A 13,872-nucleotide genomic window follows, 5' to 3' on the forward strand; every position below is an offset into this window, starting at 1 on the left:
GTTTACTGCCACAGTGACAAGACATGATATAATATTTTTTGACAGTCAGATAAGTTGCTTTCTCAAAAACTGTGGACATGGGGATTAGAGTGCAGCTAAATGCATCTTAAAGATACTGGAGACAAAGGTATTAGACACAGTGGTAACAATCTTAAACTCATGTATACTCGGATCTGATTTTGCTGGAGGTACTGATATTTGTTGAATGACAATGTCAGTATATTGACCAGTGGACTTTTTAACTGGTCATCTAAAAAAGCAAAAATGTGTTTCTAGATCTTCAACAGAAGTGGAGTATGTTGCAGCACCTGCTACAGTCACCTGACTTTGTATTTTCTTAGAGGAGCTTGGTGTCAGCATGGAACAACCAACTTAACTCTTTGTTCTCAACCAGAGTACATTACAATTAGTAATGAACTTCACAAAATAGCTTATCACATAAAGTTTCATTACATTCACGAGAAGATAGGTAACGATTGCATTCTTGTTTCCTATGCTACAACTGCATATCAGTTCGCAGATATGTTACTAAAGCATTTTAAAAAGAAAAGTTTCAGACTAATTGCAAGTTGTTATCAATTGTGTCAAAAATCAGCAAACAAGAGTCTGAGTATTGTGTAGTGTAGCTTTTTGTGCTATTTATCTTTGAATGTCTTTTTGCGTGTATACTAGAGTGCGCAAACTTGAAGATGGAAGTAAGTTTTACATGATGTGTCGCTGCTAAGTAACATAGCTTGACGAAACTTGGACCACACATAGAAGCTACTCATATGGTGTAGTACATAAAATAAGTTAAAGAAAAACACAATGAGACAAATCGAAATCACACTTTAACTCAAAGACAATAATTACACCGAAGGCACTGTGCTTCAAGATGATCACATGGACATTACAAATGATGGGACGTGGTACTTAACAGGTTGTGTGATCACTGCAGGTGGCAATTCATGCTCTGTGATGTGTTCACATGATGGCCACAAAATTGGTAAGAAGTTCTTGTGGCAGGGCATTTCATTCCTCCACCAGCTCAGTTTTCAGCTGTTGGGTGGTCATTGGTGCAAAGTGTCTCCCCAATATGTCACATACATGCTCCGTTGGATATAAGTCAGGATATGGGCAGACCAGTCTATTTACAGAATATCCTCTTGTCCCAAGAGCTGGTGCTCCTGCACAGTTCGGTGCGCTCGCACATTGTCACCCGTAAAAATGAAATAAGGGACAGATCCACCCTGAAAAGATGCACATGGTGATGGAGTACAGCATCAATATAATGTTGATTACTGAGTGTATTGTGTGCAAATATTTGGAGATCAGTACACCCATTCAACATTATGCCTCCCCACACCATAACACCTAGACCACCAAAAGGATTATGTTCAACAATCTTCCTGGGTGCATTATATGTTCCCACCTCTCCATATGAGGTTAAGTCCAGTATTCTTGAATGTGATCCTTTTAGTGGTCCTGGTGTTGAGTTGTGTAGAAGCATAATGTTGCATGTGTGAAATGACAATCTCCATGGGGTGTGTAGTAGTGGTTGTCATCTCTACTGTCTGGCGGCCCAGTGGCAGACAGTTCCCGTCAACATGCAGTGACTGGAATTCGTGCACTGACTGGCCCAACAACATGTTATGTGGTACCAAATTCTATACCTTCATACACCTGATGATGGGATTTTAAGATCTCCAAACTGCTCATGATTTAAATAAATATTAGTACAACTGAAGTGAATCTCTCCAAATTAATTTATTCTTGTGGTGCATTAAGCGTTCACACCTCTCACGATAAGAGGTTATGTCCAGTGTTGTCGAACACAGTTGTTTTGCAAGTCCAGGTTTATGGTATTGGGAGAAATAATGCTGCATAGGTGTACTGATCACCAAATCTTTGAATGTGGTACACTCATTGTCAACATATTGCAAAGCTGTACTCCTTCTCCATTTGCATCTTTTTAAGGGTGCATTCAGCCCTGACTCAATTTTTATAGATGACAATGCACAACCACATGAAACGGCACAGGTGGAACAGCTCTTCAGCATATGGGCTGATCTGTATGTTCCCCCAACTTCAGAGCCATCAAATACATGTAAGATGCTTTGCGTAAATGTATTGCAGTTCCTCCACATGCACCAGCAACCATCCAGCAGTTGTCAACCACTCTGGTTGGGGAATGGGAATGCTCTACTACAAGGATTCCTTGGCGAACTTTTGGCCAGCTTGGGAGCATGTTGCAGAGCATGCATCGCCTCCGTGGTGATCATACACCCTATTAAGAACAATGTCCCACTGTTTGTAATTACTGGGGGACCATCTTGAATCACAGTGATTTCAGTGTAATTATTGCCTTTAAATATAAGTGTCATTTCAGTCAGTTTCATTGAGTATTTCTTTCACCAGCCTTCTGTACTATACTGTAGCAGTTGCTCCTAATGTGTGCCAGCATGGAACAACCAACTTAACTCTTTGTGCACAACTGGAGTTTTGTTAAGCTGTGTTTCTTGGCACTGATACATCATGTGAAAGTTATTTTCATCATTAAATATATTGTTGTAATGTATTTGATCTATTTTTTATACTTGACACTTACGGCTGACACGCTGTCTTCTATTCCATTGTGTACCGTTTCCATACCACCATTGTTAACTGCAAGTGTTTTATGTCTTGTGCAGTTTTATCCAAGAAATAAAATCATACATCATAAGCTGTTATAAATTGATTACGCTCTATACAACACTTGGATTACTTGCCCAGTGCTGATTTTAATAAAAGATAAAGTTAATTTCAAACTTAAATCATAATTGCTTGATGACATCATCACCTCCAAAGAAGAATCTGAATCTGCATAATAATGTGTGTGTGTGTTCTACAACTGTGTTGGTATGGATCAAAGGAATGTTGTTCCTGACCTGCTACCACTTGGGGGCTTCTGTGACTAAACTTGGTGGAGATAGACACAGAAGCCCAACTGGTCCATGTAACACAATTATTTGCTTGTCTCACAAAAACCCTTAAAAATGGGCATGAGCTTATCAACAACATCAAGCAAAAACTAGACTAAAGTGAAAGATCTTTGATTCTGTAGTTGAAGTTGTTCAGGTCACTTTCGATAGTCGCCACAGTCCATCCCCGGTAGAGCAGAGCATGGAGAAGAGAAAAGACTAATGAGCCTGTTGTGAGGCCATGTTAGGTGATATGGCGGTCAGGCGGTGCTAGGAGGCAAGCTTGCGTGACAGCCATGTCATGGCTGGTCCCAGAGGAATGTGCAATTTTTCTGTGACCTATGGAGGTTGCGGGCATGCATGTCTGAAACTATGTAGTCTTGGAGCCAAACAGGTGGTCATAGGCTACAACCTGCATGGGAAAGGGGGGTTTTTGCAAGTGCCCAAAAGCTGGTGAAGGTGTGAGCAGCGGAAACGCAATGGAGAGACAGCCATCTGTGGCAATACTAGCTGCGTCATTATGCTTGTGTCAGCATTGACAGGTATCTTAAATGAGCAAAGCAAAGTGATGTGTGGGTGGTGGGCAAGAAATCATGTAGGTGGAGAAGCGGCAGACATGAAGCCTGAGCAGTCACAGAGTTGGATTGAGAGGTATGCAGTGTCGAAGTCGGAGGCATCAGCAGCAGTGGGGAAGAAGGAAGTGAAGAGCACTTGTGTATCCTAAATTCCTATTCTGCCTACTAGGCGGAGTCATCATCTCATCAGCTAGGACATAATCAAACATCTCTTCCGCATCAGTAGCTGTAGACATCACTTGCCGCATCAGTAGCTGTAGCCTACGATGGCCTGTCATCCAGTGCACAAGCACATTTTACTCAGTTGATGGAAACCGTTTGACATTTACCATCAAGTTAGATTTTCATGATGTTACTCACATGGCTGAATATTCTTTGTGGACCTGAGTACGGCAGCTGAAATGCCGCCTGGACTGTGTTGTTGGTTAACATGATGAATTCACAGTAAGACAGTTTGTTATGTATGAACACCCACAGATAGTTGTGTGGCCACAGGGCTGGGGTGTGTATGTTTGTAATGTGTGAGCAGATGTGCTCAACTAGGGCAGGAAGCTTGTCCCTGGGTGGGAGCTTGGAGTCTTCTACGAAATCGGCCAGTAGCGCTAGGGGCTTGCATATAGGATATCTGCTAGAGAAACGTTCAAGTTTTCTTCATGGGCAGTGCAAATATCAAAGATCTTCAATTCTGTAGTTGAAGATGTTCATTTCACTGCCTCTACACAGCACTAGTGTTTGTTTTTGCTCTATCTGCAATGTTGTGTGTTGTCTCCATGTGTGTGCCTTTATGAAATGGAGTGGACCAGAAGCACGATTTATGAATTAGTCATGCTCTATGAGGCAAGGGAATGCCTCCGAAAATTTTGAAGTCGTAGTTATAAAAATATTACACAGAAACATGACTCCCTACAAAAAAAAATGCTGTGTTGCATCGCACCAGCAGCTGTCACTTACTTGCCATGTGAGTACTGAAAGCCTCTTCTCAGGGTTGGCAGCTACGCTGTTATGATCCATGGAACATGAAGAAAGTTAAACCAACTGCTCAGCATGTTTTACTGTCAACATTTGATCACCCTGACCAAATAAAGCATTTACTATAACATTACATCTAAGTTTCTGAAATTATTTGGATTGAGGAACAAATTGTTAATGGCTGTTGCATTATGACCTTCAATCCACAAAACAAAAGACTGGGTCTAAAAAAAAACTTTGCTCCACAAAGGCAATGTGTATACAAATTTGTCAGTAAATTTCACAGCAGCACACACAGTGCTGAGATGGGACCTAGATAAACTGAAAGAACCAGGGGTTGTAGAGTGTTTCAGAGAGAGCATTAGGGAACGATTGACAAGAATGGGGAAAAGAAATACGGTAGAAGAAGAATGGGTAGCTTTGAGAGATGAAATAGTGAAGGCAGCAGAAGATCAAGCAGGTAAAAAGATAAGGGCTAGTAGAAGTCCATGGGTAACAGAAGAAATATTGAATTTAACTGATGAAAGGAGAACATGTAAAAATGCAGTAAATGAACCAGAAAACGGAATTCAAACATCTCAAAAATAAGATCGACAGGAAGTGCAGAATGCCGAAGCAGGGATGGCTCGAGGACAAATGTAAGATGTAGAGGCTTATCTCACTAGGGTTAAGATATATGCTGTCTACAGGAAAATGAAAGAGACCTTTGGAGAAAAGAGAACCACTTCTATGAATGTCATGAGCTCAGATGTAAACTCAGTTCTAAACAAAGAAGGAAAGCAGAAAGGTGGAAGAAATATGTAGAGGGTCTATACGAGAGTGATGTACTTGAGGACAATATTATGGAAATGGAAGAGGACGTAGATGAAGATGAAATGGGAGATATGATACTGCGCGAAGAGTTTGACAGAGCACTGAGAGACCTAAGTCGAAACAAGGCCCCGGGAGTAGACAACATTCCATTAGAACTACTGATAGCCTTGGGAGAACCACCACTAACAAAACTTTACCATCTGGTGAGCAAGATGTATGAAACAGGTGAAATACATTCAGACTTCAAGAAGAATATAATAATTTCAATCCCAAAGAAAGCAGGTGTTGACAGATGTGAAAATTATCGAATTATCAGTTTAACAAGTCATGCCTGCAAAATACTAACATGAATTCCTGACAGACGAATGGAAAAAGTGGTAGAAGCGGACCTCGGGGAAGATCAGTTTGGATTCTGTAGAAATGTTGTAACACATGAGGCAATACTGACCCTACAACTTATCTTAAAAGATAGATTAAGGAAAGGCAAACCTACATTTCTAGCATTTGTAAACATAGAGAACGTTTTTGACATTGTTGACTGGAATACTCTTTTTCAAATTCTGAAGGTGGCAGGGGTCAAATACAGGGAGTAAAAGGCTATTTACAATTTGTACAGAAACCAGATGGCAGTTATAAGAGTCGAGGGGCATGAAAGGAAGCAGTGGTTGGGAAGAGAGTGAGACAGGGTTGTAGCCTATCCTTGATGTTATTCAATCTGTATATTGAGCAAGCAGTAAAGGAAACAAAAGAAAAATTCAGGGCAGGAATTAAAATCCATGGAGAAGAAATAAAAACTTTCAGGTTTGCTGATAACATTGTAATTCTGTCAGAGACAGCAAGAGGCCTGAACATCAACAAAAGCAAAACGAGGATAATGGAATGTAGTCGAATTAAGCCGGGTGATGCTGAGGGAATTATATTAAGAAATGAGACACTTAAAGTAGTAAAGGAGTTTTGCTATTTGGGGAGCAAAATAACTGATGATGGTCGAAGTAGAGAGGATATAAAATGTAGACTGGCAATGGCAAGGAAAGCGTTTCTGAAGAAGAGAAATTTGTTAACATCGAGTGTAGATTTAAGAGTCAGGAAGTCGTTTCTGAAAGTATTTGTATGGAGTGTAGCCATGTATGGAAGTGAAACATGGACGATAAAAAGTTAAGAGAAGAAGAGAATAGAAGGTTTTGAAATGTGGTGCTACAGAAGAATTCTGATGATTAGATGGGTAGATCACATAATTAATGAGGAGGTATTGAATAGAATTGGGGAGAAGAGAAATTTGTGGCACCACTTGACTAGAAGAAGGGATCGGTTGATAGGACATGTTCTGAGGCATTAAGGGACACCAATTTAGTACTGGAGGGCAGCGTGGAGGGGAAAAATCGTAGAGGGAGACCAAGAGATGAATACACCAAACAGATACAGAAGGGTGTAGGTTGCAGTAGCTACTGGGAGATGAAGAAGCTTGTGCAGGATGGAGTAGCATGGAGAGCTGCATCAAACCAGTCCCAGGACTGAAGACCACCACAACAACAACAACAACAGTGAGCTTGTACCTCATAAGTATGGTTTGTAGATGGTCTGAAATATTGGAGCAGAAGTGACGTGAGTGTGTTTAAAAAGAGTACCTATCAATCTAAAAGTTTTTCTACCAAGAAACCAATGACACATCTGTAAATATTATTCAAAGAAGTATTTCTCTCTGTACTGGCACCTTCATGAGAAATTTATATGTATCATTTTGAAAATGCATTATTACTGTTTAGTATTACATCTGAGTGTGAGACAGGACATTGGCTGTTCTCGTGTTTTAAAATTGTCCTTGGCATTTACTTGTTAACTGATTTTTATACACATGATTTGATGGTACTAGATTTAAAGGATCTTGTTGTACTAACAAACTAATTATAAATTTGGAAAGTTGCCACTCACCATATAGCAGAGATGCTGAGTCGCAGATAGCCTCAACAGAAAGACTGTCACAAATAATGCTATCAGCCCATAAGGCCTTTGTCAAAAATAGACAATAGACACACATACAACCACACTCACACAAACGCAATTCACACATTTGTGTTAGTGTGTGTGTGTGTGTGTGTGTGTGTGTGTGTGTGTGTGTGTGTCTGTCGTCTATTTTTGACGGAGGCCTCACGGGGCGAAAGCTTTGTTTGTGACAGTCTTTTGTTTGTGACAGTCTTTTTGTTGTGCCTATCTATGACTGAACATATCCACTGTATGCTGAGTGGCAACTTTCCTTTTCATAATATTGTTACATTCCATCCTGGATTTTCCATTGTTTAATTATATATTAGAATTCATGTAACAACCCACACAGAATTCAGTATATGTGTCATTATAACTTAATAACAAAACTGTATATAAAACAGTTAATTGCATAAATCTGAGGCAAAAGGAGCTTTGTACTATTTTAAGAGAGCCATTTTTGTTATGGCAAGTGGTGATATCATTGAAGGAATTAAAATATATGATAGAAGGTGGTAATTTTTGTGTTAATGTGAACAGGATAAAGCAGGTTGAGAGTGGGAACCATTATCATTTTGTTTTGTGAATAATGCATAAAAACAGTGTCTGTTTAAAATTTTTGATAGCATCCACTCACAAGGCAGGAGTTGGGTGTGGTAAAACCATTTTTCCTGTACAAAAATAAAAAGAATAGCAACTGTTTGATTTTTGTGTTTTTTATTTGTTTCTTTGAGAGAGAGAGGGAGAGAGATTTAAATCAAAATTGCATATGTGTTTTTAATTTTGTGTTTCAGACTTTGTAGGAGTGTCTGCATCTCTGCACCTGCTGTATTTTTCAACGTAGGAATGGATGGTGTTATCATGGAAACATTTCTTATGACCTGATATAGTTGAAGGCTAGTTGCTGAACTGCTACAAAAATTTTCATTCAACTTCCTACAAGAAAAATAGTCTAAATGTTAAGATAGTTTAACAGATCATTGTGTAAATCATTTATTGTAGTGATATAGATAGGTGGTAGCTATCTCAAATTCCTTACCATCCCTGAATTCAGAAGTATAGAGAGAAAAATCACAAGACAACATATGTGTTTTGTTTTTTGAAACAAAAAGAGAGGGTAGAATGAAGAAGAGAAAATCTTCCAATAATAAATCAAAACCAAAGAAAAAGTGTAGTACCTTTAAGAGGGCAACATCTAGGAAGGCTAGTGCTGTGAAAAGAAAAACAAAAAATTCATCTGCAACAAAGCCTCATTCACAACAGAAGATCAATAGGATAACAGTAGCTGGAGATGGATGCAAAAACAGAAAAAGGAAACATAATAATGAGAAAGAGAGAGAAAAGAGCAAGCGGAGCAGGTTACCCAGTCACAATGCTTCACACCACAACAGTCGCTGTAATTTGTGTTCACAGCCAGAGCCAAAGGCTACCAGAGGCAAGAGTTCAACAAAGAAGAATGGTTCAAATCATTATCGTGGTGTCATTGAGCTACCCTGTAAAAAAAGTGTGTTTGAGAAGGCATGTAATCTGAGACGAACGATTGAATCAGGAGACCTTCTGCCTGCTAGCTTGCAGCCACTTCTTAAGGACAGTGTAGCAAACAAATACGATATAAATGAGTTGGTTGCTACTGTAAAGGAAAGCAAATCTAAGTGGCAAGAAACTGAAAAGCGTATGCTTGAACTGGATCGTTGTATTAGAGCTGAGCTTTGCATCAATAAGGCAAATCCAGAGAAATGTTTGCCACTTCTTGATGAATTAAATTGTCTTGAGATCGATGCTCTAATGTTGAAACAGAATCCAAGAATAGTCCACACCGTGCAAAAGCTCTGTCAGTTTGTTGGGAACAGAGGATTAGGCAACTTCACAGAAGAAGAGAAGACAAAATATCTAGACAGTGCTGCTCAGATTAGGAACAAGTCTAAAGCTTTGTTTCAAAAGTGTCAGAAGTTGTTTGGTATTGAAGGAGGTCAGTCATTTAAGGAAGTTTTTAAAGAGAAAGTTCAAGAATACCAGGAAACAAAGAACAGCAAATTTTTAAGGGAATTATGTCAAAGAGTTAATAAAGGTTTTAAAAAAAATCAGAGTTCGAGGCCCTTGAGAAAGAGGGTATCAGGTAACACAAAATAAGATATTAAGGAAATTGCATTAATGAACAGCCTCCAAGCATAATAACCCTCAAAGCTTTAACAACTCTTTTTACAGGGCATTTTAATAATAATGATTTCTGGTTTACAGTTGTTAGTTTCTAATATATTGTTTTCTAAGTTACTGGTAGTCATTTAGATGAAAACTGGAAAAACTTCTGCTGATACCAATATTCATTTCAGTACAAAACTACAATAACGGTTTACTTTATCTGTTGTGTAAATAAGCTTTTTAAGTGTTTGACAATTTAATTATTTGATCAGCTTACAACATGATGATTTATTTTATTGATGAAAGGTTTGAGAAAAGGGAGAAGCCGAGCAAAACCTTGACATAATACCATGAATTTATTATTATTTTATAAAATGGTAACTGATGCCATCATACCTTAACAGAGTAAATATGACATTGAAAAAAGAATGATGAAAAGTGTTAGTATTTGTGTAGGCATAGTATCTGTGTTATGAATAACTGATTAAGTCTGTATCTTGAGGGAATTGCTGTATTTATGACTGAGGAATGAATGTTTTTTATTAATTCTTGTGCAATCTGTGATATCAAATAATGTGTTACAATACGTGTGAAACAGCATTATTAAAATGGTAAATAATATAGTAAATACTTACTGTGACACATTTGACCCTTCGACTGCTGTCTTTCTTCCAAATTGTGCTTCTCATAAAACTATGAACCGCATTAGGACATTAATAAATTTGGTTTGTACAGAGATAATGGAATTATTTTCTCTTCTAGTTTCTTTACAGCTTTTATTTTTTCTTGGATTAAAAAGGAAAACGTAAGAATGGGAGTTGATCAAATATGCAGAAAGGAATGGTTTTCAGCTTGTGAACAAAGTTAGCAGAACTTGGAAACAAACAATCTTCGAACAATCCGAGGTCCCTTAACAAAATCAGCACAAAAACAATATAATGTAATGGATGAAAGTGCTTGTAGTTCTGTGGAGTAATACTAAGCTTGGAGTGTAACTCTGAACCTCACTAGACATTTCCTTTTACAAACCATTTATATTTGACATAATGAGTAATTTGTTCCATTATTCCCAGTATTCCTTCTATTTTTCACATTATTTACCCATCTACTACTAACTTGATAATTATAATAGAGGGAAACATTCCACGTAGGAAAAATATATCTAAAAACAAAGGTGATGTGACTTACCAAATGAAAGTGCTGGCAGGTCGACAGACACACAAACATACACACAAAATTCTAGCTTTCGCAACCAACGGTTGCTTCGTCAGGAAAGAGGGAAGGAGAGGGAAAGATGAAAGATGTGGGTTTTAAGGGAGAGGGTAAGGAGTCATTCCAATCCCGGGAGAGGAAAGACTTACCTTGGGGGAAAAAAGGACAGGTATACACTCGCACACACACACATATCCATCCGCACATACACAGACACGAGCAGGGAAAATGTCTGCTCGTGTCTGTGTATGTGCGGATGGATATGTGTGTGTGTGCGAGTGTATACCTGTCCTTTTATCCCCCAAGGTAAGTCTTTCCGCTCCCGGGATTGGAATGACTCCTTACCCTCTCCCTTAAAACCCACATCCTTTCGTCTTTCCCTCTCTTTCCCTCTTTCCTGATGAGGCAACAGTTTGTTGCGAAAGCTTGAATTTTGTGTGTATGTTTGTGTTTGTTTGTGTGTCTATCGACCTGCCAGCGCTTTCGTTTGGTAAGTCACATCATCTTTGTTTTTAGATATAACTTTTGAAAGATACGTATAAGCCTATCTAGAACCATAATAATTTAAAAGTCTTCTCAAATAGATATAACTTTCCACACACATAATTACACAGCTTACCATCTATGATAAATGCTGGCACAATTCTTCCGCACTAAAGGCACACAGCTCCAATTCTTGGTTTTTATTGTTGCATTTAAACAGATTACAAATTCTTTTAACCTAAAAATGAATTCTGTTTCTTCTGATAAATGAAATAATATGCAGTTCTTACTCTTCAAACTACTCTTTGGTTCTGGAAATTCAGTTTTGCTAAAAACATACACTGCACAATAATACAGTGAAATTATTTCAAAGTTATGCTAAGTGAACAACACAAAAATATTCAGTGGCAGCGTACTAGCTATTATGTTTCCCCATTGTAAACTGCTTTTTTCATAGCAAACAAGGTAGTAGTGTGGTAGGCATACTGGAATCACATTTGGGAGAACAGTGACTCAGATCCCCATCTAGCCACAAGGGTTTCAGTTTTCCATGGTTTCATTTAATTATGTAAGAAAAATTTAGGATGGTTCCTTTGATAAAGACACAGCCGATTTTCATTTGTCATCTTTCACCTAGTGTAATCTTGTGCTCAATCCCTATGTCCTCACTGTTTATGAGTCATTAAATTCTTATCTATCTTCCTATAAACAGATCTGTATTTCTTGATAATAAATATCACTAAAGCACCTTCCACTAATAACTTTGAAGTGGTTTTTGTGGGGGGAGGGGGGGGGTTACGATTGAACAGCCTCATTTGTTGCATCTTTCTTATATTGCTTTTTCCTCCTGTTCCTTCTTATCAGCACCTGTCATAGTAAGACTAAAATTTTACATTTTTTTTCTGCAACAAGACCATTTTGTACCTTTATTTTAAGTTTTCTTTTTTTAGACGTACGTGGTCATGTTTATAACAAAGCGCAAATATGTAACAGACTTAAACATGTGCCAGACTATGATTTGAACACAAAACTCTGTGGTTTGACATGATTGCAAATTTTTTGCCAAGTACGTTATTCAAGGTTTTTTGAATAGAGACTTTCAGAGACTCAGAGTCTGCTAAGAAAAAACAGAAATTATTTCATATTTGGTTTAGTAAGGAATTTACAAAGCCTGAAAAACAGAAGTTTATACTGGCTAATACATCTGACACACACAAAGGATGTAATAATTTTTACAATATTTTAAAGTAAGTATAACAGCTAACTGATTCCTCTTCTTGTAGTAAAATGTTCTAAGTCACTGTGGAGGGACACAAGTCAGTCTCCCTGTCAGGAAAGATCAATTTCACACAATAATCAATTGGTATCTGAAAGATCTTCATGTTGCAAATCTTACAATATATTCTTGCTGTAGATGCAATGATTTCTTTTGAAAGTAGAAAACTTCAAAAATTTATTTTGAGTTTCTATGAGGATGCTTAGTCATGTAAAAATGATCGCTCCTGGAGAGCTGTGATTCCATCTCCATTTCAGGAGCAAGAACATATTAGCTTCTATCTATGATCGATATTATACCATGAGAGCAGCCAGAGAGTGGACAGGGTGGGTGGGGGAGGGGGGGGGGGGGGGAGCTGGAGAGAAAGAGAATTAAAACTGGTGCCATAGACCAAAATACATGGGAGTATTCTGTGCTTGAAAACCTTTGACTATTTAGAGAATGGACTCGTGAATGGATCTTACAATATCATGTAGTAACTAACAGACCCAGACTTTTCAAATCAGTTAACTCAGAGGATGGAACCAGTAATCATAAGGCTATTATGACATCAATGACTACAGGTGTTACAATCAATGTTAAGAAATGTAATAGAAATATTTTTGCTTTGTAATAGTGATAGGAATTGTAGTGTAGAATATATGAGAAGTCAACAGTAACTACTCAGCTCAAGGAATGAAGATGTGAAGAGTATCCAGGAGCATTGTACAATATGCCTTGGACCTTTATGTGTCGAGCAAGGTTGTGAAAGATGCTAAATAACTATTGTGGTTCAATAGCCAAGTTAGAAAGTTGCAACAAAAGTGCAGAGAGTTTCAGAACTATCCAAGATGAAGCAATAAATAGATACGAGTCGCAAATGCTTTGAAAAGTATAGAAAATGTTGCAGAAGTGAAGGCTATCTAAAAAAAAAGGAGATGAAAGAAGGTATACAACACGTGGTAAGTGTCATAAGAACCTGTTTTACAAAACAGAAAACTGCTCGTCATGATATGAAAACCCTCAAACCAAGCTTAGAGGAAGAAGGTCTGTGGGACCAATGGTGACATCTGTTACCCCCATGCATAAACAAACAGGGGATAGCCAATGCTTACTGATGGGACAAGTAACAACACCTATTATGCAGAAACAAACTAACGACAGCCAGTGTCAACCAACATCTTCTGCTCAAGTGCCTGACCCAATGCAGATGGTGCCTATGCAAAATACAAAGTGTTGCCAAAAAAGGCAACAGTAGAGACATAAAAAGGTACATCCAGTTTATAAAGGATTTTGTATCAAAGACATTAAATGTAGTAATAAGAGGAATGAAGCAAATCGAAGTATCAACCAAAATATGATAACAACAGCACTTTTAAGAACTCAAACTAACAAATGAGACATTCAGTACAAACAATGAGGAGAACCATCACTATAACATCCACAGAGGATGTCAGTGGACAACAGCACACACACAAAAAAGCAAAAGGACTATCAATAATGTAAA

At 38.1% G+C, this 13,872-nt stretch overlaps 1 protein-coding gene across 3 annotated transcripts in view; it reads left to right on the forward strand.

Moving 5' to 3' along the window:
- Nucleotides 1–10,043, forward strand: part of LOC126253760 (uncharacterized) — a 38,514-nt gene extending 28,471 nt beyond the window's left edge. For all 3 annotated transcript variants that reach the window (XM_049955251.1, XM_049955252.1, XM_049955253.1), the window contains one exon: nucleotides 8,071–10,043. In XM_049955251.1, coding sequence (XP_049811208.1) covers nucleotides 8,399–9,406 — 1,008 coding nt within the window. In that variant the 5' untranslated portion in view covers nucleotides 8,071–8,398 and the 3' untranslated portion in view covers nucleotides 9,407–10,043. The remainder of the gene's footprint in view (nucleotides 1–8,070) is intronic.
- The last annotated feature ends 3,829 nt before the right edge of the window (nucleotides 10,044–13,872 follow it).

Source organism: Schistocerca nitens, chromosome 1 (assembly GCF_023898315.1).
Source record: "Schistocerca nitens isolate TAMUIC-IGC-003100 chromosome 1, iqSchNite1.1, whole genome shotgun sequence".
NCBI classification, from domain to species: domain Eukaryota; kingdom Metazoa; phylum Arthropoda; class Insecta; order Orthoptera; family Acrididae; genus Schistocerca; species Schistocerca nitens.